The sequence below is a fragment of the Rissa tridactyla genome, chromosome 8, assembly GCF_028500815.1.
Source record: "Rissa tridactyla isolate bRisTri1 chromosome 8, bRisTri1.patW.cur.20221130, whole genome shotgun sequence".
Lineage (NCBI taxonomy): Eukaryota > Metazoa > Chordata > Aves > Charadriiformes > Laridae > Rissa > Rissa tridactyla.
In genome coordinates, this window is record NC_071473.1 from 7,440,968 (window position 1) to 7,467,814 (window position 26,847).

General features: G+C 62.2%; 2 protein-coding genes across 8 annotated transcripts in view; one reads left to right on the plus strand and one right to left on the minus strand.

Annotated features, from left to right (window-relative positions):
- TRAF7 (TNF receptor associated factor 7) overlaps window positions 1-7,410 on the plus strand; it is a 35,711-nt gene extending 28,301 nt beyond the window's left edge. For all 7 annotated transcript variants that reach the window (XM_054212256.1, XM_054212259.1, XM_054212257.1 and 4 more), the window contains 10 exons: window positions 495-543; window positions 1,053-1,180; window positions 2,269-2,351; window positions 2,782-2,821; window positions 3,254-3,370; window positions 4,560-4,682; window positions 5,505-5,624; window positions 5,838-5,969; window positions 6,203-6,322; window positions 6,569-7,410. In XM_054212256.1, the coding sequence (XP_054068231.1) occupies window positions 495-543; window positions 1,053-1,180; window positions 2,269-2,351; window positions 2,782-2,821; window positions 3,254-3,370; window positions 4,560-4,682; window positions 5,505-5,624; window positions 5,838-5,969; window positions 6,203-6,322; window positions 6,569-6,583 (927 nt within the window). In that variant the 3' untranslated portion in view covers window positions 6,584-7,410. The remainder of the gene's footprint in view (window positions 1-494; window positions 544-1,052; window positions 1,181-2,268; window positions 2,352-2,781; window positions 2,822-3,253; window positions 3,371-4,559; window positions 4,683-5,504; window positions 5,625-5,837; window positions 5,970-6,202; window positions 6,323-6,568) is intronic.
- A 2,633-nt stretch (window positions 7,411-10,043) lies between these two features.
- The window catches only part of CASKIN1 (CASK interacting protein 1), a 32,311-nt gene continuing 15,507 nt past the window's right edge, over window positions 10,044-26,847 (minus strand). The window contains 20 exon segments of the mRNA XM_054212384.1: window positions 10,044-10,159; window positions 10,586-10,982; window positions 11,086-12,625; window positions 12,627-13,195; window positions 13,274-13,412; window positions 13,881-13,982; window positions 14,074-14,184; window positions 14,651-14,748; window positions 16,414-16,501; window positions 17,537-17,655; window positions 17,811-17,918; window positions 22,002-22,119; window positions 22,196-22,290; window positions 22,411-22,519; window positions 22,775-22,883; window positions 22,963-23,093; window positions 23,341-23,436; window positions 23,532-23,677; window positions 23,764-23,861; window positions 26,715-26,766. Of these exon segments, the coding sequence (XP_054068359.1) occupies window positions 10,063-10,159; window positions 10,586-10,982; window positions 11,086-12,625; window positions 12,627-13,195; window positions 13,274-13,412; window positions 13,881-13,982; window positions 14,074-14,184; window positions 14,651-14,748; window positions 16,414-16,501; window positions 17,537-17,655; window positions 17,811-17,918; window positions 22,002-22,119; window positions 22,196-22,290; window positions 22,411-22,519; window positions 22,775-22,883; window positions 22,963-23,093; window positions 23,341-23,436; window positions 23,532-23,677; window positions 23,764-23,861; window positions 26,715-26,766 (4,322 nt within the window). The 3' untranslated portion in view covers window positions 10,044-10,062.

Consider the following 26,847-nt stretch of genomic DNA (forward strand, 5'->3'; position numbering starts at 1 on the left):
TTTACCTAAGCATAGTAATGAAAAGGGTTCCCATGGATGCAGTAGGGACCAGGCTGTGGAGGAGACTACAAAGAGATCCTCTAATTCTTCTCCAGCAAGGTGGGCTTTGAGAGCCCAGCTGAGCAAGCAGTCCCCATAACTGATTTGATTATTTTTAGTAGTCTGGTGAATGGCAGAGCAAGGACAGTATATTCTGAAAGGTATTTCTGTGCCTGCCTGAATACTGAAGAGTTTAGGGCAGGTCTGGGATGCTGTCAGAGCCCCGTCATCTCTGGAGGGAGGTGACAGAGGGATGTATGCATAGAGTCCTAGAGCAGGAGACCTCTGATCAGAGAATGAGTCGGCTACTGAGGGAGGGCCTTCACAGGGAGTCAGGACCTGTCTGAAGACAAGAGTGGCTTTAGCAGTGGAGGGGGACAGTCTTAAAGCCATGCCCAGAAGGGCAGGCTGGTCTTGATGGCTGTGCAGCTCATGCAAGTTGTTCTGTTTTTCAGGATGAGCTCTCCCACATTAATGCTCGGCTCAACATGGGCATCCTTGGATGTGAGTACGCATGTGGTTTTCATCCTCTCAGGCTGGGTTTGGGGTGATGGCCCAATGAGCCCTTTTAGTCAAGGTCACAGATAAGCAAACTAACAGTTGTCTCTGGGTCCAGCAGTAATTTGTTCACAGGGCCACCGCTGCTGCAGAAAGAAAATACTGGTGGGAGAGTTTGCCAGAAGCACTGGCTGAAGAGGAACTCAGTGTGGCAGGGTTATTAGCTGCTGGGGGGAGATGTCAAGTTTTCTGGCCTGCCTGGATCCAGCCCAGGAGTTGCATTAGGGAGCTGAGTCCTGGGGCTCAAAGCGGTGATAAGTTGATGAGCTGCAAGGGTGGGACATGAGACCTTCTATCCAGACTAGGAGGCTCTCACAGTTCCTTCTGGCCTGCAACAATGTGAAGTGCAAGGAGGACCCTCTGGGCCAGTGCAGGGATCTCTGTCCCCTCCGAACTCACCATGACATGGCACAGCACTATTCTCCCATCTCTCACCTGCCTTCTTGTTTCTGTAGCCTATGATCCGCAGCAGATCTTCAAGTGCAAAGGGACATTTGTGGGACACCAGGGCCCTGTCTGGTGTTTGTGCGTTTACTCCATAGGAGACTTGCTCTTCAGTGGCTCTTCAGACAAAACCATTAAGGTAAGAGCTTGTCTCTTCTTTGTATCTTCTGCATTTGTAAATGTGCTTCAGGTGGGACAGAAGCTGAGTTGCACTTTGCGGCGTGGGGGAATGTCACTTCCCAAAATCACTCCCATAGAATCTTAAATGATTCTTTGCAATTATAGTTAGGAAAAATTCTCTGTGAGGAAACGTTATGTGATAGTGAAATAAAGAGACAAATAGTGGTTTTTGCAAAGCCCTGATTAGAATCTCATTCCTGCTGCTGCTGGTTTTGCTGTATATGGTATTCAGAGCATTCAAGCCTATTTCAGATTGTGATTTTATTTTCCCTTGTTATAAAAAGTCATCTTAGAAAAAAACATTTTTCCCTGATCAGATGTGTCCTCTTTCCGTTTTATGGCATGTTTGTTTTTCTTTGTCCCGTTTTCAGTAACTCAGACTGACAGCAGTGCTCCAGTACAGCTTGAACAACAGTTTCCAGTGTCACTGTGTTGGCTGCTGGTGGCTGCTGGCTGGGCTGGGGAGCCACACAGGCTGCAGCGACTATCCCTGGCAGGAGCAGAGCTTTGATTTATTTTCCTTGAGCAATAGCAAGAGCCACATGGAAGAAAAGGGACATTGCTGTACTTTATTGAAGGAAAACAGCTTCCTGCCCTGTCCTGGCTGCTCTGGGCACCACATTCCCATGTTCTGTCTCTTGAGAGAGAGAGGGGTGTGTGCTCAGTGGGGAAAACCCTTGCAGTGGCAGAGGAGGCTGTGCTGTGCCGTTGCAGCCCTAGGATGGGGCGTGAATTGCTAAAGCAGGAGCCCAAGAGCTGCTTCTCTGGTTCAGTGTGTTGTGTTGGCCTGGGCTGTGAAAGGCAGAGCTGGAGAGGGCTGATGCCTGCTCCTGTCCTAGTGTCTCATGAACTTCAACCTGACCCTTTGCAGTAAATTTCCTTTCCTAGACAAGCTTATCTCTGCCTGGGAGCCCGGAAGGCAGGTGCCCAGGTGACAGTCTGTTTCCTCATTTCGGTGCTTTTGTGGCTTTGCTGACATCCTGCCTGGGTCCCCAGCTGCTCTGTCTGCCGGCGTGTGACCCTCTGCTGACTTATGTTTCCTGTTAGGTGTGGGATACCTGTACCACATACAAGTGCCAAAAGACCTTGGAGGGTCACGATGGAATTGTACTGGCTCTCTGCATCCAGGGGTGAGTGGAGAGAGACACCTACCCCTGCAGGAGAGAGGGGGGAGAGCACTGGGGGTCTTCAGCACATGCTTATGATTCCCATCCTCAGTCCTGCATGTGCCAAAATTGTGCATGTGAGGCACATCTTGCCTCTTTGCTCTTTAAAAATTGACAAAGCACAAATCTCTTCGGAGGTCTTGGCCTCCCCTGCTGTCCTGGCTTCCTTCCCTGGTCACCAGCGGGGTGCGCGGCCTCCCGCTCAAAGGGCCAATCCGTCCTGGCCTCCTCACGAGACCTGGGCTCTGCTCCTGGGGTTGGCGTGTTTAGTCTTGGCCCAGCAAGGCTGTGGGACTGCAGCTCCTCACCCAGCACGGTGCCTGGGAATGAGCTGGGACCCTGCACTTGGTGCTCTCCCTCGCTGACCTCCTTTTGTTTTCTGGTGACGTTACAGGAACAAGCTGTACAGTGGCTCTGCTGACTGCACCATTATTGTGAGTACCCAGGACCCCTGCTCCGCTTTGCACTTGGGATGTGAGATCTACAGGCCAGCCCCAGGCTGTTGTAGAGCAGGGACCTGCATCCTTTTTTCTATAAGGCTCTTCAGCTGGCAGTGGTGTGAGACGGATAACCCGAGTGTGCTTTATCCACTGCCTTCAGCCAAGTTACTCGTGGTTTGGATTTGGGTGTTTCCTGCAGGCTGAATTTCCCACTCCCCAGTCCTGCGTGGGTCGCAGGAGGATGGTGCTCTGAACTCCATGGGGGGGTCAGTCCTGATCGGGCCAGGACGGTCGCTCATACAAGTGCCATGTCCTGCCTGTGTTTTTGCCTGTGCGTGATTGCCGGCCTCCAGGGGCAAAGGGGAAGGGCTTCAGCAGAAGGGGCCTGGCCCTGCCCCTCACAGGCATTCTTCTTCTCCTTTGCAGGTCTGGGATATTCAAAACCTGCAGAAAGTGAACACGATCCGAGCACATGACAATCCTGTTTGCACTTTGGTCTCCTCGCACAACATGCTGTTCAGCGGCTCTCTCAAAGCCATCAAGGTAGAGCTCTGGGATGGCTCCTTTTGGCCTGAGTTGGGGACCGATGGTACAAACTGCCAGGCAGCAGTGTCCAAACAGGAAGAAAATGGCATTTTGGTCTGTAGGTGACCTTGTTACTACACTCTCCTGAGCCACACAGAGAAGCTCAGCTACACAGAGCAGCCAGCACTGCAGAGGTTTAGCCCGTGCTCTGTGCTGAAGCCAGAGATGTTCTGGGACCTGGCTGACAAAACCCTTGTGTTTCTTCTAACTCTGTAAACCTGAGACTGCAGGTGGAGTATCTTGGCAGTTCCCGAATGTGTGTGTCCTTGGGCCCCCAACAGACCTTCTCAGACCATTGGGAATTGTGCCTGGCGTCCAGAATTGGCTGGGGATTCAGGCTGCCTGTTTTGAAACCCTCTCAAAAGGATCTTGAATCTGCATCTTTACCTAAAGCCTGCAGAAATCAAGGAACAGCTTTGCAAGTTGCCCTTTAAAGACTTGGCTAGATTCCCTTGGTTCTGTTTCCAGCTCCTGGTGAGACGGCTTATGGGACCATCCATCTGTAAGAGGGCGCATGCTCTTTTTGGGACCTGGAATGCTTCAGCTATCTAGAGAGTGCTTGGGGCTGGAGGAGCAATGAGACAGCACTAAGCAGAAGGAGAACTTGGGGCCTTTTCTTTTGTTGTCCCCAGCCACTTTCTGCCAGATGAGCCGAGCAGGCCAGTAGCGCTGTTTGGAGCGGTGGGGTGTGAGAGCTGTTGATCCCTCCGTGCTGGGGGTTTTGGCCGGGGTTTCCCAGGAGCTGTGGGAATGGAGCTTTGTGGGGACAGGCTGGGAGTGGAAGTCCAGAGCAGTTCATTACTGTATATTTGATTTAGGTTTTTCAAGCCCATGGCTCTGCTAGGGAAGGGTCTCTGCCAGTGATAATGCAGGCTGTAAGTGAGCTCTCCCAGGCCCTCGGGGAACATGCTTATTCAGCATAGTTATTGTGTGTTTTATCTGGAAGTCAGTGGGTTCGGGCCATTCCCATGAGGCAGGAGAGCCAGCACAAGGTTCCCCGTAGTGAGCTGGCAGGGCCTTGCGCTGCCTGAGCAGTGCGTGGTCTCTGAGCCAGAGGCTGACGCATCAGCCAGAGTTCTGCCCCATCACTGCTCCGTCCTACTGAGACTCTCCTCCATGTCCGTGTGTCTGTCTGTGCTTTTTGCAGGTCTGGGATATTGTAGGTACCGAGCTCAAACTGAAGAAGGAGCTGACAGGTCTCAATCACTGGGTGCGAGCGCTGGTGGCTTCTCAAAATTATCTCTACAGCGGATCTTACCAAACAATCAAGGTGGGACCCTGAGACTTATGGCAACTGTAAGCCATCAGCTCTCCCCATGCCTCTACATATCTGTATTCTGCCGCATGGGTTGATGGAGCAGGTCAAAAAGTAGCTGCTAGGATGGGAGAGCACCGCTGTAGCGTTGCTGACACACTAGATTTTACTGCGCTGGTTGCATCTTTTCAGGCACAAAGGCTGGGCTCTGGCTGGTCCTTGGGAGCACAGCTGCTGGGGGATGCTCGCTAAGATAAAACGCAGCCTCACAGCCATGGTGCCTCACGCTGCCTCCGCACCTGCCGCACCGTTATCTGTGCTGACAGTCCTGCTGATAAGAGGAGAAGGTCACTGTGGCTGCAGAGTTACTATAAATCTGTGTGTGGGTTCTGAAATGCCCTCATCTGTGTTGGCTCAAGCTTTGAGGAATAGTTCACCTCTCAGCGTCTGGGTGACACAAGAGAATTTGAAGTTTCCCTCCTCAGTGTTAATAAATCCCTGTTAATTTGTGTGCATCAGTTTTTAGTGCTGTCAAGGACTGGGTTGTGTGTGCACAAGTGTGTGCATAGTTACACACAAAGGGTGTGTAATCTCCACAAAATCTCCACAACTTTTTCAGCCTGGATGTTCAAAGCTCGGCAGGTAAATAAGGTAGCAGGACTCTGCTCATCAGTACTGAACATTCCCAGACAAAGATTTGTCCTCCAACACGTGATCTGGGCACACATGGAGCCAGGCTGACTCTGCGTGGCTGGAGAAGAGCTTCAAGGGAGCTCCCTCCTGGAGAGGGGTCCCTGCGTGGGTCTCATCCTGCCTTTGCTCCGGCATCTCTTTCAGATTTGGGACATCCGCAACTTGGAGTGTGTCCACGTGCTGCAGACGTCAGGAGGCAGCGTCTACTCCATCGCTGTGACAAACCACCACATCGTGTGTGGCACCTACGAGAACCTCATCCATGTAAGGGCTTTGGGGTTCGATGCATTTATTGGTTTGAGGCTGGGGGAGAGGGGTAAGGAGATGGGGACCTGGCTTTGCCCTTTATGGCAGTCCCAGAACATGGGTGCACAGCACCCACCCTGGAGGTGTGCGTGGACGTGGAAATGCCTCTTGGAGGAGAAGTTGGTGGCCTGCAGCCCAGTGCAATCTCTGAGCCCTGCTCTCCTCCCACAGGTCTGGGATATAGAGACAAAGGAACAAGTCCGCACGCTGACCGGGCATGTGGGTACAGTTTATGCCCTCGCTGTCATCTCCACACCGGATCAAACCAAAGTCTTCAGTGCATCATATGACCGGTCTCTCAGGGTACGTGTCCAGGGCTGTGTAGCTGCATCTGTGCATTTGTTAAAACATGGACAGCCTTGAGGGACAGGGAGGATGGGGGATCCTCATCCCTGCCTGCCCCATGGCCTCGTATTTAATTTGTGTCACCTGGCTCAAACCCTGTGGCACTTAGCATCCCCCATCCCTCTTGGTGCCTGGGGTTGTGCCAGACCCCCGTGCTGCTCGCTTGGCTGACACCTCCTGTGTGCCTGTAGGTGTGGAGCATGGACAACATGATCTGTACTCAGACGCTGCTGCGACACCAGGGTAGTGTCACTGCCCTCGCAGTCTCTAGGGGCCGACTTTTCTCTGGCGCCGTGGACAGCACTGTAAAGGTTGGTTTCCTCCAGCTTCTTGATGGTTTGGTCTTTTCCAGTACCAGAACTAGGGCATTAAATGAGTTAGGAGCTGTCTTCAAACAAACAAGGGGATGGTTCTCAACGGGGGGAAGCTTAACTCCTGACAGAGGGTGTTGTGGATGCTGGAAGCCCAAAGGGAAGCCTCACAAGAGGATGAAGAAAAGCCCACAGAGCTGCTCAGAACAGTCACTGCCATGGGTTCCTGTTGTCTCTCCTCCACAGGTCTGGACGTGCTAGCGAGAGCACCACACTAGTCCTGCACACTGAAAGACCAAAAACTCCTCCCCTCCGTCAGCCTGCTGGGTGACTAACACCACTATGAAATAACTGCTGCAGCTCCTCTCCGCACCGACCACTGCCTGCCGCTGCCCATCGGCCGGTTCTCCCACCCGCAAGGACCCCAGCTGGCAGCTCTCAGGATGGGTCTTGCCCACGGATGCTCCAGACGTTCCCTCGGATCTGCCATATATGATTGGAAATGCAGAGGACGCTGTCCCAGTGCCAGCACCTTCTGCGCTGTGGAGTGCCCTCCTCTACCTGCGTCCCCCCAGCTGGGGAGCATCCTCTGGGGCCAGGGCTGGGGCGAAGCGGGGCCTCCAGGCCAGGGCAGCCCCGCAGGGCACCGGTGCAGATGCAATGCAGCCCTTGGCCAGTGATGGGACTGAATGGTTCAGCTTGTCACAGGCAGGAGCCGGCTTGGCCAGGGCGGTGACGCTGGGAGGCTGGTCCCTTTGTAAATGGTAGAACTGAGCATTAGGCCTTGCCCTGGGTTGGGACCCTGACCCCTTTCTGTCTCTAGTATTTAATTTTACTGCCATGATGTCAGGCTGATCCACCGATCCATCTGGGAAGAGGTGTTTTCTTGAGTAGCCAGGTACGATTTTTATGCCACAGCTAGTTCTCAAATCAAATAACACAAGCCCATTGTTCACCACCCTGTAATAATGGTCTCCACATTAAAGAGAAAAAGCCTCTGTTGCATTTTTACTCACATTTTCTACTGTTTTTAAGATTGTAATATAGATTTGATTATTTCTTCATTGACAATAAAAGCAGAAAGAGTTGTTCCTGGCCAGCGTGAGTTATTGAAGGTTCTCGGCAGGAGCCAGGGGCCAGCACCGGCCCCGTGGCAGCTCCTGCCTCCAGCCTGCACCTGTCCAGCCCGGGGCTGCTGCCAAGGGCCGCGCTTGGCTGCCCCGGAGGGGTGGGCACGGCCACGGCACCCGCTGTGAAAAATGGGGTGCAGGGACCGGGCGTCTTGGAGGGGAAGAGCAGTTCCCAGCCAGCCAGGCTGCCACGCGCCCCGCAGCACCCCCAGCACCCAGCCAGGGCAGAGGCACCCAAGGGTGGCCTCGGGCCGTGCAGCGCGTATGCTCAGCAAGACGCGACCACGCCACGAGGACCCGTGTGCACCGACCGCAGCATCTGGCACCCACCATGCCAGCACGGCCCGGGACCCCGCGGCCAGCCCCGTCTGCGCGGCAGGAGCCATTGCACGCGATGGCCGACATTTTTTTGGACACAAAACAGTGGTGGCAGCGGGGCAGGGGTTTTATTTTTTTATTTTTCTTTAAATATTTGTTGCCAGACTTCGTATAGGAGCAAACTTCTTCACAGCACCACGAGCCATCTACTATTCAGAATAGGAAGAATAAGACGAGTAGAGGTGAAATCTAAGCACAGAAGAGCAGGGAGAAGCACCAAGATGCATAGCTTGACAGATGGGATACGATACAGAGTCCATAACTTAATCATAAAAAATATATATATGTATATATCCATCATGTAGAACTTTATGGATTTTTTTTTTTTTTTTAGATACATAGTTTTTTTTTTTTTTCTTTTCAACAGATATTTTCAGGCGGGTGATTTTTATTTTTTTTTTTGTTATTTTTAAAGTCTTTTTTGTTGTTTTTTTTTTTTTTTTAAAGAAATTTCAAAGTTGTGCCAAACACATCTGGATCAGCGACCACAACGGGATAGATGGGGGGTGGAGGAGGGGGGGGGGGAGAGAGAGAGAAAAGGGGGAGGGGGAGAGGGAAGGAGGGAGAGGAAGGCGGAGGGAGAGACCACTCTGTACGTCTCAAGAAAAGAAAGGACCAGCAACACTTTGTTTTGAAACCACGAGCGAAAAAAAAAATAAAAATATGCATTCATCAGGACTCAAGCGACTGAACCAGACTCCAACTCCTGTTTATACATGAATATACAGCGGCGCGTCCCGGAGAACGCACGCGAGCACACGCGCACCCCCCCCCCACACACATACCCCCACACACACGCACACCAAACAAATGCCAAAAAAAAAGGAGAAAAAAAAAATTAAAAAAAATAAACAAACCCAAAACCTGAAGACACTCCAAAAGAACTGAAACACCTCCAGTATTAAGAATTAACAAAAACCTCCATAAAACAAGGCACATCCTTTGAGTTCTTAACGGTGTAAAAAAAGAAAGACGTGACACTGAATCCCAACGGAAAGACCCGAACAGAACTGCTCGCACGTACCTTCCACCCAGAGAAAAGGTAAATATTGTGCTACTCTTAGAATGAGTTTGCCACAAGACACACAGCTTAGTATAATCTAATAGTTTTTCTCAAGCTAAAATCCAGTTTTCTCTTGATTTCTTTTTAAACTGCTTTATATATAATTGCTAATACTTTAAAATCTTTTAAATATATATTTGTTAAAGTGTATTCTTTTTATTATCTTGGGGGCGGGGGAAAATCTGGTTTATATCTTTTTTTTTTTTTTTCCCCCCTCCAATAAATTAATACTTCTTTATAGCTTATCACTGTCCTCTCCCCCCGCCCCGGCGGGGAGGGGCCGGGCAGGGGCACGTCCCGCTGCCCCCCACACACGCCGACGAGGGCCCCGAAATGGGGCGTTCGCTCCCCGATTTGCAACCAAGGCAAACAACCCCCCCACCACCACCTTCCGACGCCTGAGGCAAAGCCCCCGCCAAGGGGGAGCCCCACGGCCATCCCCCCGCGCCCCTCGGGCAGCGTCCCTCTATGGGGCAGCCCCCAGCCCGGGACCCCTGCGCCCTGCCCACCCCCCACCCCCTACCGCAGCGAACGACGACAGAAAAACAAAAGGAAATGTTAAAAAGGAAAATTAAAAAAAAAAGGAGAAAAGAAACCCAAGTGCATTTGCCCACCCGGACCCGCCACCAGCACGGCCACCAGCAAACGCCATCGGCGACACGCGGCACGCCGCTGAGGGAGCCGCCGCCGCGCCGGGCAGGGCTTGTGCTACATTCGGGCCACGGTGACCCGCGGTGCCAGGGCCGGCAGGGCACGGGCGCGACGGCAGTGGCCACCGGACAGGTAGGTAGAGAGATACCCCCCCACACCCCACCCCCCCAGCCCCAAAGAGCCCCAGCAGCGGTGAGGGCCATTTTGGTCCGGGGCGTGTTGCTTTTTTTCTTCTGTTGTTTTTGTTTGTTTGTTTGTTGGGGTTTTTTTTGTTGTTTTTTTGCTTCTGCAAAAGGGAGTCCTGCCGCAGCCGGCGCCGAGTCCGTGAGCACAATCCTGAGGTATCTTCTTCTTTGTGCAAACCCCGAGGGACGGGATGTCCGGGAGGGGACGGCTGTACAAAGGGGACGGAGGAAGGGCGGTGGGGACCTGGGGGAGGTTGCGGGGGTGGGGGGGTCGTGGATCGTTGTGCCCTTGTGCCCACGTAAGCCCTGAGGTTCGCGGGGCCCTGGCGCCCCTCACTCCAGCATGGCGTCCAGCTGGTCCGCCAGGTCGTCGAACATGCTGCCGATGTCGTCCAGGATGCTCACGGTGCTCTTCGACTCCACGGCCGAGCTGGGCGAGCGGTGGGGACGGGTCAGCGCCGTGCACAGGATGGCGGCACCACGCGGTCTCCTCTGCCCCATGTCACCTCCCCAGTGCAAACCCCAGTGCCGCTGCATGGCTGGGGACACCCCAGCCCCACGCTGCTCAGCGTCCCCCACTGCCACCTCTCCAATGCAACACCCGCGCGCCCAGTTCCCCCTCCCTGTGCTGCTCCGACATAGTGTCACCTCCCCAATACAGCTCCAGCCAGGAGCTGTGACACTCCGGCACAGTGTCCCCACACCATCACAGCCCTGTTCCCGCCATGGTGGCACAGCTCATGATGCTCATGGCCACCCGCCCCCCCCCGCCCCCCCCCATCCCCATGCAGCTCGGTGGCACAGCACAGCCCTGCGCCCTCCCCTGGGGATCACCGGCCGCCCCGCGCCTCCTTACTCTGCCGCCTGGCTGTCCTCCTGCTTGATCTTCTCCTCCACGGCCTGCAGCGCGGCGGCCAGGGATGCGCTCGTCTCCTCCAGCTTCTGCTGCGCCAGCTCAGGGCCGGCGGTGTCGACGGAGGGGCCGGCGATAGCGGAGCGCGGCGGCTTCACCGGCACCTGCTGGGGCTGTGCGCCAGGCGAGAGGGGCTTGGCAGGGCTGGAGCAGAGCGACGGCGGTGTGCTGGAGGGCTTGGCGGCGGTGGCACCCAGCTGGCGGGCAGGGGACGGGGCCGGCGTGGAGCTGGCGCTCACCGACTGGATGGCGGCATGGGGCTTGGGGGGCTTGGGCGCCGTGGGGGGCGGCACGGGTTTGGGGGACACGGGAGGCGGCGTGCCGTGGACCCGCTTCACCTCTGTGGAGAGAAGGGAGAAGGGCAGAAGGGCGGCGGGGCTGGCCGGGACCCCTGGCGTCCACGCCGGGGAGCTCCCATCCCGGGGGGGTGGCACAGCACCTACCTGGGCTGCCGGGGCTCGGGATGGGCACCTTTTTGGGGATGGGTGCCGGCGGTCCAGACACCTTCTGGGGCGGCTGTGTCAGTACGGGCTTGGGGGACACCGGCGGCTTGAAGGGCTTCTTGGGCTCGGCAGGCGGCAGGGCGTACTCGGGGCCATCGGGGCGGGCAGCGGGCGGCGGGGTAGGGGGTGGCTCAGCCCCGCTCAGCTCGGAGGCCGGCCGCCGCTTGACGGTGCCAGTGCCGTTCTGGTAGACGGCGAGCGGGGCCGGTTCCAGCGTCGGCTCCTTGTCCTTGGCTTTGGGCCGGCGCTTGACAGTGTCGGACTCGGTGAGGACAAAGCGGACGCCGTCCTGCTGGCTCTGCCTGGCCCGGATCCGCCGCTTGAGCGTGGCGCTGGCCTCCACCTTGGCCAGGTCCCCATGGCGGTGGGCTGGGGACAGCCCCTCACCCGCCTCTCCCCGGGCTGGCCCCAAGGGCCGCGGCCGCTGCTTGATGGTGAGGTTGCCCTCCTCGGCAAAGGGGATGCCGTCCGGGGAGCCGCCACGCTCGACCCGCAGCCGCTCACTGGGGCCGTCAGTGCCCACCTCCGACCGCACGCTGTCGGCGCGCTCGCGGCGGGCGGCCGCCACCAGCCCGGTGACAGGTCCGCTGATGGTCCGGCGCCGGTTCACCACCTCCCCATCCAGCCCGATCGCCTCCTTGTGCTTGACGGTGGCCAAGACAGTGGCCACACGGGCACGCTCAGGGCTGCCTGGGGGTGCTCCTGGCTGCAGGTAGTAGCCCTCAGGCGCCTTGGCTGGTCCTGGCCCACCGGCCCCATGTGGCTTCTGCAGCGCCAGTGCCCGGGCCCCACCGCCGATGGAGGACATCTCCAGCATGGCCGCGATGCTGCGCACGCTGCCGGCACTGCCCGTGTCCACGCTGCCGCCCAGGTCGCTGGCCCGACGCTGCTCCCGGCGGCTGTCCCCCTCGGCAGCAGGTGGCCCAGTGGCCACCTCGCCCTCACCCTCCTTGGGGAAGTCCTCAGCCATGCCGGCGCTGGAGATGGCAGAGCTGGAGCGCTTTGGAGGGGGCGGCGGGGGCCCCTTTTTCTTGGGGCGGACAGCAAAGGACTGGCTGCGGTTGACGTTCTTGTCGCCGCCGGTGGGTGCCCGCACTGAGTGGCTGCGCCCCACACGCCGCTGGACGGTGGCGTAGGGCCCCGCGTCCGGCACCAGCAGCTCGTCCCGCTCCTGCTCGCTGTCGGAGGCGGCGTAGCGGTTCAGGCTGTGCGCCCGCTTCTTCGGCCGCCCCGGCTCCTCCTCGCCCTCACCCGCCGGTGGCAGGCACAGCACCGGCACCGAGACGGGCAGGACGGGCACCCCCGGGGGTCCCCCCTCACCCTCGGTGGGCTGTGGCAGGACGTAGGCGAAGCCACGGTGGGTGGGCGACTGGGGCAGGGAGCGGGGTGACGCGGGCCGCTCGCCCGGCGGCAGCAGCTGCGGGGTGGGCTTCACCTTGGCGGTGGCATGGGGCACTGGTGGGCCCTGTGGGGAGGGGGGGTCGCGGCTTGCCGGGGGTCTGCGGCGGCGTCAGGTGCCCGGCGGAGGGCGGGAAGGGCTGCCGGGGCTTGCCGGGCACTGGTGGCACGCTGGCACGCTTGACGGGGTGGCCATGCCGGGGTGGGCGCACCTCTTTGGGTGGCGCAGCGGGGCCCTCGCCAGCCCCCTCCGCCAGGTACTCCTGGCTCTTGGAGATGGCAGAGGCAGGGGGGACCCGGGGGCCATCCCCCAGCAGCTCCTGCGAGCTGCTCATCAGCCTGGCACGGCCACCAAGCCCGGGTGGCGAGTGGTAGCCAGGGGCTGCAGGGTTCGCTGCCTTCTCAGGGGGCTCCTCAGGAGCTTCTCCTGTCATGGCCACCTGCAACTCGCTGCTGAGCTCGCTGTCCTGGAAGGTGGTCATCTTGGGTGACTGGCATTCGGGTGGCTCTGGTGGGGGAGACTCAATGGCCAGCACCTCCGGGCATGTCGCCGCTGCCTTCCTCTTCAGCGTGCCTGGCTCGTACTTGCCCAGCTCAGCGCGCTGCAGCTCCGCCAGCTTCTTCACTGCCAGCATCAGCTTCTTCTGGTGGCCTGGGGACACCATGGGGCATCAGCACCACCGTCGGGGGCTGGGGCCACCGCAGCCAGTGCTGCAGCATGGGACCTTACCCAGCTTGGTGATGCCGATCTCCTGCAGGTCCTCCCAGGTGATGTCGGTGATGAAGTCGATGTTCTCATAGCCGTTCTCCACCAGCACCTTGTAGTACTGGGACAGGCCGATCATGGAGAGCCACAGCGCCAGGTTGGCCTGGGGTGCAGGGCACAGCTCAGCGCCAGCTGGCAGCGAGGGCTGGCCCCAGCATCCCTTGACACCACAGTATGCATAGGATGTCCCCATCCTGCGGGGCGACGGCCCCAGGGGCCTTCCCCATCCCCACGCTGTCCCTGTGCTCCACAAGCACCCAGGGCCATGCCCAGCCCCATTCCCATGGGAAACCCCTTGCCATCCCAGCTGATGGGGCAGAAGAGGTATTGGGAGGGGACGTGGTGTCACATCCAAGTGGTGACACCTGGCACCAGCTTGACAGTCCCTGAGCTGTCGGGAGGGGACGTGCACGGCTTCGGGACCGCAGGATGTGGGCATCATCTGGGAGAACTGAGCCAGCTTCCACCCTTGTCCCCCTGTGCCACCCCTTCCCTGGAGGGGACAGGGCGGAGGGGACTAGTTGCCACCGTGGATGTGGCTTCAGCACGCCCAGCCCCACGCAGCTCTTACCGGCTTGTACTCCGGCAGCCATTCAGGGATATTGAGGTTGTTGATCTCGGAGGCAATCTTCTTCCTGTGCCCCGGCTTGGTGACACCGATGGCCGTGAGGTCCTGGTGCAGAGAGAGGGGTCACCGCCACACCACACCAGCCGTGCCCCCTTCCCTGCAGCACCGGCCAGCCCCAGCGTCCCCACGGCCTCACCTCTGGCGTCATCCGGCTAATGGTGGTGATGTCGTAGCCGGCATTGATGAAGTTGGGCGCGTAGAGCTGCAGCTGGAACTTGCAGAGCCACTGGTACACGGCCTCTGAGCTCTGGGCAGAGGAATGGCACCGCTCGGGGTAGTCCAGGAGACGGGGACCCACCGCCCTGCCCATGTCCCCTGGGGCTGTCCTCCCACCCATCCACATGCTGGCAGGAGGTCCCAGCTGGGAGCCCGCACCGCAGAGGGGCTGCATGGCCCCGCGGCGTGGGGTACCCCGGGCGCATGCCTGTCCCCTGGGACGTGCAGGGGGCTGGTGCCATGGAGCTGGGGGGGACAGCAGCTGCAGGGACAACTCATGCCACTGGCTCGTGGCATGGCACAGCAGCCCACAGGCACTGCCATCACGGCCAGCACCCAGAGCCAGGCCAGCCTTGGTGGTCACGTCACAGGGCTGCCAAGGCACCTGTGGCTATGGGTGCATGGGGGTGGCCCCACTACACGGCCCTGGCCATGCCCCCCCCAACACCATGCTCCACTGCAGGGCTCCCCACGCCACCCCAGTGCTCCCCACTCACCTTCCCCTCCGATGGTGGCTCCATCTTCTTCAGCTGGGGCTCAGCCGGAGGCTGGGGGGCATACGGGGAGCTGGCCACACTCTGCGACCGTGATGAACCTGCCGGAGAGGCAGCGGTCAGCAGGGCTGGGGCCACACATCCCTGGGCTCTGGCCAAGTGAGGCAGGGAGCCGAACCCCTGCCCTGGGTGGGAGGGCACAGCCATGGCCCTGGGTTGGCAGGGCCAGTGCAGGCATGGGCGAGTGACACCCGCCTCAGCAGAGCAGCATGGAGCACCCCAGGGTGCCCTGCGTGTGAGGTCTGCTCCCCTGGGACGGGCAGGGGTGATGTGGGGCACCATGCCCAGGCACCTCCGGATGGGTCGCAGCCCCTATCACAAACCCTGGTGAGGCTGGCTGCGCTGGCGTGGGGCTCTGCAGGGCACCCAGCCCCCTGTCCTCTGTCACACATGGCTCCTGGGTGCCACGGTGGCTCGCCCTGGGCAGCCCATGCTGTTGCCCTTGCCCACCCACCCAGAGCCAGGTTAGCCCCCAGCCCAGCGGGGGCCAAGGTGCTGCAGTGCCCTCCACCCGGTGTAGCCCCGAGCAGAGGCACCCAGCCAGACTCCTCTTCCAGAGCGTGTTTCCCTGGCTGCCCCCAGGCAGCGGCTAAAGGGGTTCTGCTGCCCAAAGACCTCCTTCCCCGCTCCTCCAGCCATGCCACCAACCCAGGAGGGGGCTTGTCCACCCGCTGTGCCCCACAGCGAGGGACCAGGCTGGAGAGGGCAGCCTGGCACGAGCTGCCTCATCCCCCGGGACCCCCACAGAGGCACCCAGGCAGCCCTGCTGCGCCCACCCTCCAGCTGGCTGCCCAGAAATTTCTGCCTCATATTTGTGATCAGGACCAGCAAGAGCAGCCTCTTCCCCACTGCTGGCAACTGCATCCTCCATGTGTGTGCATTCCCCCCCCCCAGCCCCCCCCACCTCTGTTTGTGTGTGTGCCCCCCTCCTCTGTGTGTGTGCATTCCCCACCCCCCCGCCAGCGTCTGCGTGCATCCTCCCTGCATGTGCATCCTTCTGGCATCTGCATCCCACTTGCGTGGGCATCCTCCTCACATGTGCATCCCTCTGCCATGTGCATCTCCCTCGTGTCTGCATCCCACTTGCGTGTGCATCGCTCCAGCGTGTGCATCTCGCCCCCCCCCTCCGCCCCCGACAACGAGTGCGTCCCCCCTCTCCGTGTGCATCCCCCCGTTCCCAAGTTTCCATCCACCCCCCCCCCGCCCCTCCCCGCAGCCCGGGCATCCCCCAGCACATTCATCCCCGACGTGTGCGTCTCCCAACCGCACACCCGCCGCCCCCCAACACCGCCAGCATGTGCCTCCCCCGCAGCGTGGGCACCCCCGCCGTGTGGCCGATGCCCGTCCGCAGCGCCCCCCCCCCCCCACCCCGGATGGCGGTGGCGGTGACGGGGGGGACGACGACACCCCGGCTTGAGCGCCGGCGGGGGGCCAGGGAAGGGAAGGGGCCGGGGAGGAGCGCTGCCGCCCCCGGCTCGCCCGCGCCGCCCCCCCCCCCCCCCCCCGCGGGGCCCCCACTAACCGAGGCAGGAGAAGGCCTGGCAGCAGCCGAAAGGCGAGAGAGTCATTTTTTACCCACACGTTTTTCTTCTGGCGACGGGTGCCGTGGCAATAAAAAAAAAGACAAATCCCTGGATCCACGGCACGCCCGCGGCAGGGCCAGGGCTCCTCCTGCTCCCGGCAGCCGGGCGGCCGGCGGCACGCACCTGCGGGGATGTCCTGCGCCTTGGCCGGCCCATCGCCCACGGCAGTCTCTTGCGCAGAAGCCTTCTGGGAAAGGACCGTTGCCAGCAGCTGAAAAACACCCCAGGAAAGGGGGGAGAACAGGCAGGAGTGAGGCGGGCGGGCGGCGGGGGTGCGTGCTGCGGGCGCTGCGGGTGCTGGGGGTGCTGCGGCGGCCGCCCCGCCACCAGCCCGGGTGAGGGTGGGCAGGGAGGGGGGCAGCAGATTCGGGCTGCGACGGGGAGAGCGGGAGCAGCACAGATGGTGCTTCACAGGCGGCTGGAGCCCGCGGCGCCGCGGCACCCCAAATCCAGCCTGGCGCATGCCGCGAACCCAGGCTGCCGCTGTGGGCTGCATGCCCCCCCCCGGCCTGCAAAGCAGAGCCCCCGCGGCCATCACCGCGATGCTTGGCTCATGGGCATGGGGACCACGGTGCCCAGCCTGCTCTGGCATAACGCAGGCAGGATGCCAGGGGAGGGGGGCTCACGGGTGCCTTGGCCAGGGGACGGGACACCCCAGGCTGCCTTGGGCAGCGTGCAAAGTGCGGGGGCAATACGCAGGCAGCAGGGCGCAGCGGGCAATGTGCAGTGCGTAACGCGCAGGCAGCAGCGCGGAGTGGGCAGTGGGCAGCGTGCCGGCAGCAGGATGCAGCGCGCAGGGCTCTGCGGTGCGCGCCGTGCAGGCAGGCGTGCGCGGTGGGCTGTGTGCTGGCAGCAGTATGCGGGCGGCTCTGTGCAGCGCGACGCTGCAGCGTGCAGTGCAGTGCGGTGCGGTGCAGTGCAGTGTGCAGCGCGGAGGCACCCTCCAAGTGGCAGCAGAGACACGGCGCGCAGCCTCGGCCGGACCCGGCACACGCCTGCCGGCAGCCCCTGCAGCCTGGCAGGACTCATACCACCAGACAGTAGGTGGGGACCAGCTGGGAGGGGACGCGCTGGTGGTCACAGGTGACAGCTGGATGCCGGTAGGACCTCACAGCACCTGTCCGAGCATCGGTCCCAAGGGTAGCTGCCAAGGCAGCAAATGCCTTGCCCTGAGGCAAGCACCAGTGCTGGGACTGGAGCAGAGTGTCACCACAGGCCAGCATGGCCACCTCGGGGCCCGTCTTACCTTGACGCCTTCAGAGCCAGCGTGCAGGGCGTGTGCCCCGCTGCCTGCGCTCTGCCCGCTCCCCGAGCTGCGGGCAGAGGCCACGCTGCCCGTGCTGCCCAGGCTGCTGCGGTCACCACCTGCTCAGGGAGAGGAGATGCTGTCAGGAAACCGAGCCCCACGGCAGGACAGGGGACACCGCGGTGCAGCCATACCCCACTGGAGCCACTGCTACGTCCCAGTGTGTGCCTCCCCCAGGGACAGGGAAGGTCCCAGCAGCGCACGCCCACCATACCTGCAAAGGGTTTCCGCAGCACCCAGATCTCCTCCGCGGGAGCCGGCGTGGCTGATCCGCCTTGTGACGGTGAGAGGTGGGATGGGCTCATGTCAGCCCCGCGGGACCCTTGGTGGCAGAGCAGAGAGAGCAGCCGTCAGCCACGTGTGGCTCTCCGGGCTCAGGCTCGCATCGGTGTGGCACAGGGTGAAGCGACGCGCAGCCCTGGGGCCCATCACTGGCATTTGCAGGGAAAACCCCTGGCTGCAGCTGTGTCCAGGGATGCCAGCGCTGTCCCAGGAACCCCCTCCGAGCAGCTGGTGACAGTGACCAGCTCCAGGACCTTGTCCTGCAGGGCTCCCCCTCCCTACCACCAGCCAGGGACAGACCCATGGCGGGATGTCCCAGTGCCCCAGCTCAGCCCAGGCAGGGGATGGGGACCGTGTCATCCCTGTGCTGAGCAGGACGAGGACACGACCTGGTGTGGGGGAGCAAAGGGAGCCTGGCAAACTTGGGCAGTGGGGACCAGGGTCCCCACCCCACTGTCCCCTGGCCAAGATGGCGCTGGCTGTGCCCCCGTGGCTGCCTGCACCCATCTGGGGGAGGACACAGGGGCAGTGGGGAGCCAAGCTGAACCCCCTTGCGCTCCCCAGGGCGCCCCCTGGCAGCCAGCAACACATGGGTGACACACCAGCAGGCGAGGGGACCCAGCCCTCCTGGCAGGGCACGGTTTGAGGGTCAACCCCGACACACCGCTTCTCCACCGGCTCACCCCGCCGGCTGCCCCTGCCAGGTCCTGCTCGCACCAGCGCCGGCCATGGACGCCCAGCGCTGGATGGGACCCACAGCGAGGGGCTGAATTCCCCTGGCCCCTGTGGCAAGCGCAGGGTTTAAAACAGCATCAGAGGGAGATGGACAACAGCCCCACGAGGCCCCGCACCCAGCTCTGCCGCAGCCCCGCCGCCAGCCGCTGAGGAGCCCGGCACAGCCCAGCGCCGCCGCCAGCCACCAGGTCTGGGGCATTGCCACCCCACTGCTGCCCAGCCCGTTTTCAGTCATTAAGCTGCTCGTCCCATTAGCAGCCGGGCCATAGCTGGGGGCAGCTGATGCAAGGGGATGAATTCACCAAAGGAAGACGAGGGGGAACAAATAGCCACGCCACAATTGGGCAGGGACATCTTTGCGCCGCGTATGCCATGGTCATGCCAAGAGGAGCCCCCACTGCCCGGGCAGGAACCAGGCTCTGTGCGACCCAGCGGGGAGAGAAAGCCCTGGGAAAGATTTTGCTCCCTTGTCCCCAACACTGGCAGATGGGCAATGTCAAGTGTGGCTGGCCCGGCGCTCTCCCAACGCAACCTCCTGTGCCGCTGCCACCGTGGCATGTGCAAAGACGCCCGGCCCCCAGACAGACAGTGGTAGCCCCTGCACGCATGGCCTGGGCTGCACCCCTGCAACCCCCCCGCCAAATATCTGCTCTCCGGGCACTTCCCGATCCATGCAGCATCCATCACCTGGCCATGCCACAGGGATGGTCCCCATGGTGCAGCTGGGCACTGCCTGCGCTGAGTCAGCCCCGAGAGCATCCCCCAGGAAAGCACGCCCAGCACCACAGCCCCTTCCCACTCCCAGCACAGTCCCGACCCGGTTAGAGCAGCTCGCTGGGTGTTGAATCCCCTGGGGGCAGGGGGGGGGCTGCAGCGGGCAGAGAGTACCAAATTCACCTCTCACAGCTCCTGGCTGGGCACCGCACTGCCCAGCCCTCCCCCCGGCACAGAGCTTGGAGAGTGTTTTTGGGGATCCCCACGCACCCGGACAGGGTGGGCAGAAGAGCAGGGGCCATGGGCAGGGTGCGGCCAGCAGCACGGTGCCACCTCCAGCCCTGCCCCACAGCCGGGCACACCGGGGTGGTGAGGGTGGGACGTGCCGGCAGCAGAGCCATGGGCCACACGGTGCTACAGCGGCGCTGGAGGGGGCGTGCAGGGCAGGGGGCTGACGGCATGCATGTGTGCACGTACCTGCACGCACTGCATGCATGCACACGCACACACACGCACACGCATGCCCGCGCCTGCATGCACACACACGCACATGCACGTGTCCGCACGCACACGCCAGCATGCACGCGCACGCACCCAAGTGCACGCACTTGCACACGCCTGCACGCGCCCGCGTGCAAACGCACCAGGGCACGGGGGGAGAGAGGCCGAGCAGAAAGAAAAGACTCGATACACACTTTAAAGGAAAAGAAAGAAATCCATCGAGAGCACGAAGCGAGCGGTGAACTACCTTGTCCGTAACGCGGCTCGTCGGCACTGCTAGGGGAGAGCCTGTGATAGCCAAAGGAACTGAAAAGAGTCTGATGGGAATGTGGTGGTGGAGGTGGAGGTGGAGGCAGGGAATGGAACGGATGGGACGAGGCGTCACCGTTTAGCACAGCAGCCCCGTAAGCCGGGAGCGGGATCTTTTGGTACTGTTGGGGGATTGTTACAGTCTCCCATGAACCTGATAATAAAACATAACAAGAGACAAAATGAAAAGAATCAAAATAATAGAGAAACGCTCAGCGCCACCAAAAAAAAAAAAAAAAAAAGGAAAAAAAAAAGAAAAAGAAAAAAAAGCGGAAAAAAAAAGCAGCAAACAAAAAAAAGCAACCAAAGGAACATGGAGAAGCCAAAACCGAGACCCAACCGATGCGGAGCCGAGCCAAGGAGCAGCAGCGGGAGCTCAGCGCACGGCACGGCCTGGTGGCAGGGTATGGCCCGCGGGCACATCCCGCAGACCCGTCACGGCTCCCCGGTGGGACACGGACACCGGGACAGCCCCATCTTTGAGGCAGGAACATCGCCGTGGGGCTCTCACAGCCGGGCTGCTGGGGGTCCTACTCCCCGTGAAGGCATCCTGGAAGGAGGCAGGCTGCAGGCATGGCTGGGCTGGGGGCTGCAGTGCCAGCACCCCCGTGCCCACCCGGCCAAGCCCCGGTGCTGCCGCCGCCTGCGCCCCATGCTGCCACCCCGCTGCACAGGGCCCAGGGCAACAGCTGATGGGATGGCAATGAAACCCCACACAAACACCACCGCGGAGCCAGCTGCATCCCAGGAGCCACGGACTCATCCCTGTGGTACCAGCGCACGACCCACACCTGGAGGGTGGCTCTGCCACTGCCCGTCCGGCACATGGCACCTCCGCAGCCAGTGCGGCAGTGCCCGGCAGCCAGCAGGCACTCGTGCCGCCGCTCCCTTGGGATCTCATTCAAGCGCTGCCATTCCCTGCCTGCGCCCCAGCGACGTGGCCACCCCTGACATCGCACAGAGCCAGGCAGCGCACGGCTGCTGGGAGGGAGCGGTGCGCTGGAGCCGGGGAGCGAGCCGGTTGATGCGGGGCGTCTCAACACTACCCACAGAGGCACCGGCTCCATCACACCGCTCCTGGCAGCAAGCGTGGTTACAGGCCATCCCGAGGGAACGCGCACCCCATTGGAACCTATAGGGATGGGTATGGGGACAAGGAGCAGGGTCTGATCCCTGAGACAGCCCCTGGCCATGGAGAGGGTCCCCATGGGGCAGCGCCAGGTCCCTGGCACTGGTGCCCAGCCCCCCTGCTCAGACCCCGAGCACCAGGTCCTCTGGCCTCACCGCTGCGCCATCACCCCCAAACCACAGTGATGCCCCCAGTTCTCCCCATGCGTTGACCTGCCAGCACCGCAAATGCCTCCTCCAGCCCAGCGCCAGCCTGGCACCGGGGCTGCCCCGCGAGCACCCCAGGGCTGCCAGCACTGACCCTCACGTGCAACAGGTGGGCACCGACCCCACAGGCACAATGGGGACACTGACCCCACACACTTGATGGGGACACCAGCCCCACATGCACGATGGGGACACCATCCACTTCACGGGGCACCGACTCCACGTGCACGATGGGGCCACTGACTGCGCGCTCGATGGGGACACCGACCCTGCATACTTGATGGGCGCAATGACCCCGCACACTCGAGGGGGACACCGACCCTCCATGGGGTCACATGCTCAAAGGCACCATCCCCATGCACACAACGGGGACACCAACCCCACATGCACAGCGGGGACATCGCCCTGGCTTGGCTTCACCAGCTGCACCCCTGACATCCGAGGCACCGCCAGACCGACATGGGGATCTCTGGGGAAGCGAGTTTGGGAGCAGGCCCGTGGGGAGAGGTAGAGGGGGGGGATTATTTGCCTGTTCGTTTGCTTATTGCCTCGACGAGGCTGGAGGGGAAGTAGCCCACGCGGTCGTTGCCGGTCCGGTTGTCGTGAATGCAGCCCTTCCAGCGCCCATCCGCGTGCTGCTCCAGCACCTGCGGGTAGGGGCCGGGTCAGGGGCCAGCGCCGCCATCTGGGCCCCCCTGGAACCCCCTCCCCAGCCACACTCACGGTGATGACGTCCCCGGCTTTCACGTTGAGGCTGGTCAGGTCGTAGTTGTTGCAATAGTCCTTGACGGCCCGGACCTGCAGAGCGGCGGAGGCGTCTGCGGGGACAGAGCGGGAGCATTGCCGGCCGCCCAGCCCCGCCGCGGGGACTGTCACCCCCAGCCCGGCATCCCCCGCCGTGCTGGTGCAGTCACCCCGTATACCCTCAGCCCCCGTACCCCGCAGCATCTGCTTGATCTCCTTGCTGGCCTGGCTGGTGGTGAACTGGTTGACGATGTCCAGGGCCGTCTGGTTGTAGGTGTTCCTGATGTGGGCGTTGATCCCGCTCTGCAATGGCGTGGAGAGGGCTTGGGAGGAGGCTGTCCCCGACTCTGCCACCCCGCAGGACCCCCAGGCCACCCTGAGACCAGCAGCTGGAGGGCACAGCTCGCTGCCTTGGTGTGTGTCCCCTCCCCAGGACCCTCACCCCATTCCCCAGGAGATGTGCACATGCTGCTCCGCAACCCTGGCTGCGGGGTCTCTCCCTTCCCACAGCCCCTCCCTGGGCTGGTGGTGTCCGGGGGTGTCGGGGGGGGCCCTTACATCCAGCAGCAGCCGCACCACATCCGTCTTGCCGCAGAGGGCCGCCTCGTGCAGCGCCGTGCCTGCCTTGGTTTGCCGGTTGATGTCAATGCCAGCCTGCAGCAGGAGCCTGTGGGTGGATGGGGAGGGGGTCAGCGAGGCCGTGGCTGGGGGGGACCGGCACTGCCCTCCCTGCCCACGGCACCCACCGGATGATGTCGATGTGGCCGTTCTTGGCGGCGAGGTGCAGGGGGCTGGTGCCGTTGGGGTCGGTGGCGTCCCCCGGCTTGGGCTCCAGCAGCGCCGCGCACATGTTGCTGTTCAGGAGCAGTTGGACCACCTGGCTCAGCAAACACAGACGGAGCAGGGCTGCAAGGGCGGCTCAGCCCCCGCCTCCCCTCCCTGCTCTACCCTCCTCCAGCAGCCGGAGATCCCCCCGCATCAGTGGTACTGTGGGCCCCCACTGCCATCCCTCCCAGGGGCTGCCCTGTGCCCCCCCGGGGCTGCTCCAGCACCCCAGGGACCTCGCTGAGCCCCTGTCCCCTCCTAATCTTCCTCTCGGGGGTCCCGGCGCTGCATGGACTTACCCCGACCCGGCCAAACTCGCACGCCAGGTCCAGGGGCGTCTTCCCTGAATTGTCCATGATGCAGGGGTTGGACTGGTGCTGCAGGAGCATCTCCGACTGCGGAGGAGCGAGACCCCCAGCTCAGTGAGGGCAGGGAGGGCGGCACGGCCCCCCCCCGCCACCACTGAGCCCCACCGCCGGCCCCACTGTACCACGTCGTAGTGCCCGTGCTGTGCCGCCAGGTGCAGGGGGATCTGGCCCTCGTCCGATGGGATGTTCACAGAGGAACCCGCTTTCAGCACCATTTTCATGGGCTCCTTCTTGCCTTGCCAAGCCGCATAGTGCAGGGGCCGCATGCCTGCGGGTGGGCAGGACAGGTGTGCTGGCAGCCTCCCGTGAGCCTGGAGAAGGGTGGGGGGCCGCAGCCAGGACCCTGGGACTCACCTTTGTTGTCCTTGATGTCCACCGCAGCCTGTGCCTCCAGCAGCAGCGAGATGAGCTCCGTGTTTCCGTTGAGTGCCGCATGGTGCAGAGCTGAGAACCTGGGGACCGGCTGTGGTGTCAGGGGTCTCGCGTCCCTGTCCCCTCTGCAGCCCCGCCATCCCCTGCCCCGAAGCGCAGCCTCGACCTGAATCCACCACAGCACCCCAGGGTGCCCACTCTGCCTGCCACAGCCCCCCATGTGCAAGTGTCCCCCAGCTGCCAGGTCAATCCTACGTCTGGATCCCTCCATGAGCACCCGGAGAGAGAGTTGCCACAGGGACCAGCCGTGACCGAGACACAGGCTGAGCCATATCCCAGCGTGCAACAAGGGCCAGAGGGTGGGATGTGCCAGGGCAGCTGGGGGTTTTCTCTCCAGTCCATCACTTCATTTAGCTTTCCCTGGGGCACTTCAGCCACAGGACAGACCCCCCCCCCAGGCTCATACGGTGGGATATAGGGCTGGGGATGCCACTGAGCTGGGAGGGGGGGCTGTCAGGTCTGATCTGGGGTTGCTGGAGCGAGACGGATGCAGTTGAAACGCTCCCTGGGGATGCAGAGCCCCCGTGGGGCTGGAGGTGATGGGCAGGGCAGGCAAGGTGGGGGTCTCACAGAGGATGGGGGGGTGCCAGGGAGCCAACCTCCCTGCTGACCCACTTCCCCCAGCCTGGCACCGGCAGCACGACCACGGGCACCGACGCAGGGGGACCCAGGCTGCCAGATGGCAGTGGTGCCCCTGGCTGGCCTTGCCGTGGGGTGGGGAAAGCCCCCGGCACCACATCCCGCTCTGCTTTCACAGCACCCGGGACTGGCCAAACCAGGAGGCTCGTTGCTGGGAAGGAGGCCAGGAGCTGACCTACTTGCTGCTCCTGGCGGCGGCATCCTCCGCGTGGCTGCGCTTGCGCCCCTCACCCCGCCACTTCGGGCCCCAGTCACATTCAGCATCCCTGTCCTATCCCCAGGGCCACCCCGGTGTCACCGGAGCATGGGAATGGACTGCAGACCCCAGCGGGACCTGCTGGCCCCCATGGCTGCCTGGTGTCTGAGAGGCGGGCGGTGGGATGGCGATTCCTTCCGCCCCCCATCACCGGGACCCCCAGCTGAAGGTGGGGACACACATCCCCATTGGGGAGCACGCTTTGGCCACCATGTTCCCTGTGGAGCTGCCGCCTGCAATCCCCTGGCAGGGAGCGGCGATGCGAGCAGACAGCTCGCGCAGGAGGGCGATCCCCAACGTCTGCCTGGGAAATGTCAACATTTTCCGCTCCAGCGCCCCGCTCAAATCCGCTCAAGATGGTGCAAATCGCAGCCCTCCCCCGGGCTGCCTCGAGGGCTTCCCCGAGCACAGTCCAGCCAGCCACAAAGGCCACACACCGTGCAGGACACCGTCCCCCGGGCAAGTGTGGGGACACCAGCACGGTGCTTGACAACGGCACCCACCAGCCCGGGAATCAACGAGCGCAGCAGAGATGGGGAAACTGAGGCATGGCACCAAGGCCGTCTGAGCTGGCACAGCACGCCAGCTGCAAAGCAGAGCACACACGGGCTGCAACCTGGGTCTGCCCTGCGCATTCCCGGGGTATGATCCTTTCCAGCAATGGGGCTGGAGGCTGGAGGGTGCTCCTCTGCTGCAGGGCTGCTCCTGCACCTGCCAAGCTGGCCAGTAGCCAAAGGCAGGGCAATGAGCAGGGGCCCTGCCTGCAGCTCTCGACTCCTGTCCCAGCCCTGCCGTGATGCACAGCCCTCTGGTGACCTGCCGGCTCCAGCAGACACTGACTGAGGTGGTCCATGGGGTGATGCAGACCCTCATCCTGCCCACATTCCACCCTCCGCACACCCGCCCCACTGCTGGCCGGCATGCCCACACGCTCCCAGCGCTGTGCACGCACGCTCGCGCGCACAGACACGCTTGCATGCACACGCACGCTCAGCCGCACACCCGCACGCTTGCATGCACCCGTGCATGCACACACGCGCAGGCTGGCAGAGCCGATGCGCCGGCTGGGTACCAGGGGATTCCCGCTGCCACCACCCCGATACCGGGGCCCTGCTTGGGAGTGAGGATGAGGAGGGACCCAGGCTGCCGCGGCCATGCATCCCCAGGGCATGCCCTCACGTTCCTGACCCCATCCGGCCCCTCCGCTCACGTGCCATTTCCATGGCCACAGCAGAGCTATCCTCAGGGACCAACCGGCATTTCCCAGCCCCGTGTCCTGCTGCCCCGCTCAGTGAGGGGGGGGCACAGGGAGCCGGGGCACAGGCAGCAGCTGCTGCCCATCCCTGCAAGCATCACTCCCCGCTCCCACCGCAGCCCCCCTCCTCCTCCTTGGGGCTCTGTCTGCCTTCCTGTGCCGGCGGCCTCATTAGCGTCATCAGCGGCGAGCCTGCGGCCCCCTTCCCAGCTCCTCCCCGCCTCTTGGATGTCGACTGCGAAGCTGCAATCCAGTGGCACAGCCCAGTGGGGTCACAGCTTGCCCAGCCGGCAGCCCACGGGGCTACTCCCTGCACAGCACCCGCAGAGCCCCAAGCCCATGGCGAGAGCCATGAAGAGGCCGATGAGACATGGGGCACTGCTCTTCCTCTGCCTTTCAGCCCTCACCTCCCACCTTTGACACCCGCGGCTGCAAGCCCAAGGGCTCAGGGGTGCAGATAGGGCTCAGCCACGCTGGCTAACAGGGACAGAAGCCCTTGCCCATCCGGACCCTGGCTGCACGACTGCCTCGCTCCACACCCGGCCTGCCCGCATAGACGCACGAGACTCCTGCTTGCTGCACCCTGTGCTGCACAGATCCCTGGGGCATGCGCCCCCATGCGCCCCACCGCACGTGCAGCCCTGCTCGCAACACCCCACGGCACGCACACTCTTGCCCGCACACCCCACCGCGTGCACGCCCGGGCGCAGGGCTCCCACTCACCCGTCGGTGTCTTGGAAGTTGACGTTGACTCTTTTTGCCGATCCGAGGAGCTCTGGGAGGGAGAGAAGGGGGCAGCAGATTAGAGTGGCGCAGGAGGTGGCTGGGGCAGGGACCTGGGGCGGGGATGCGGCTG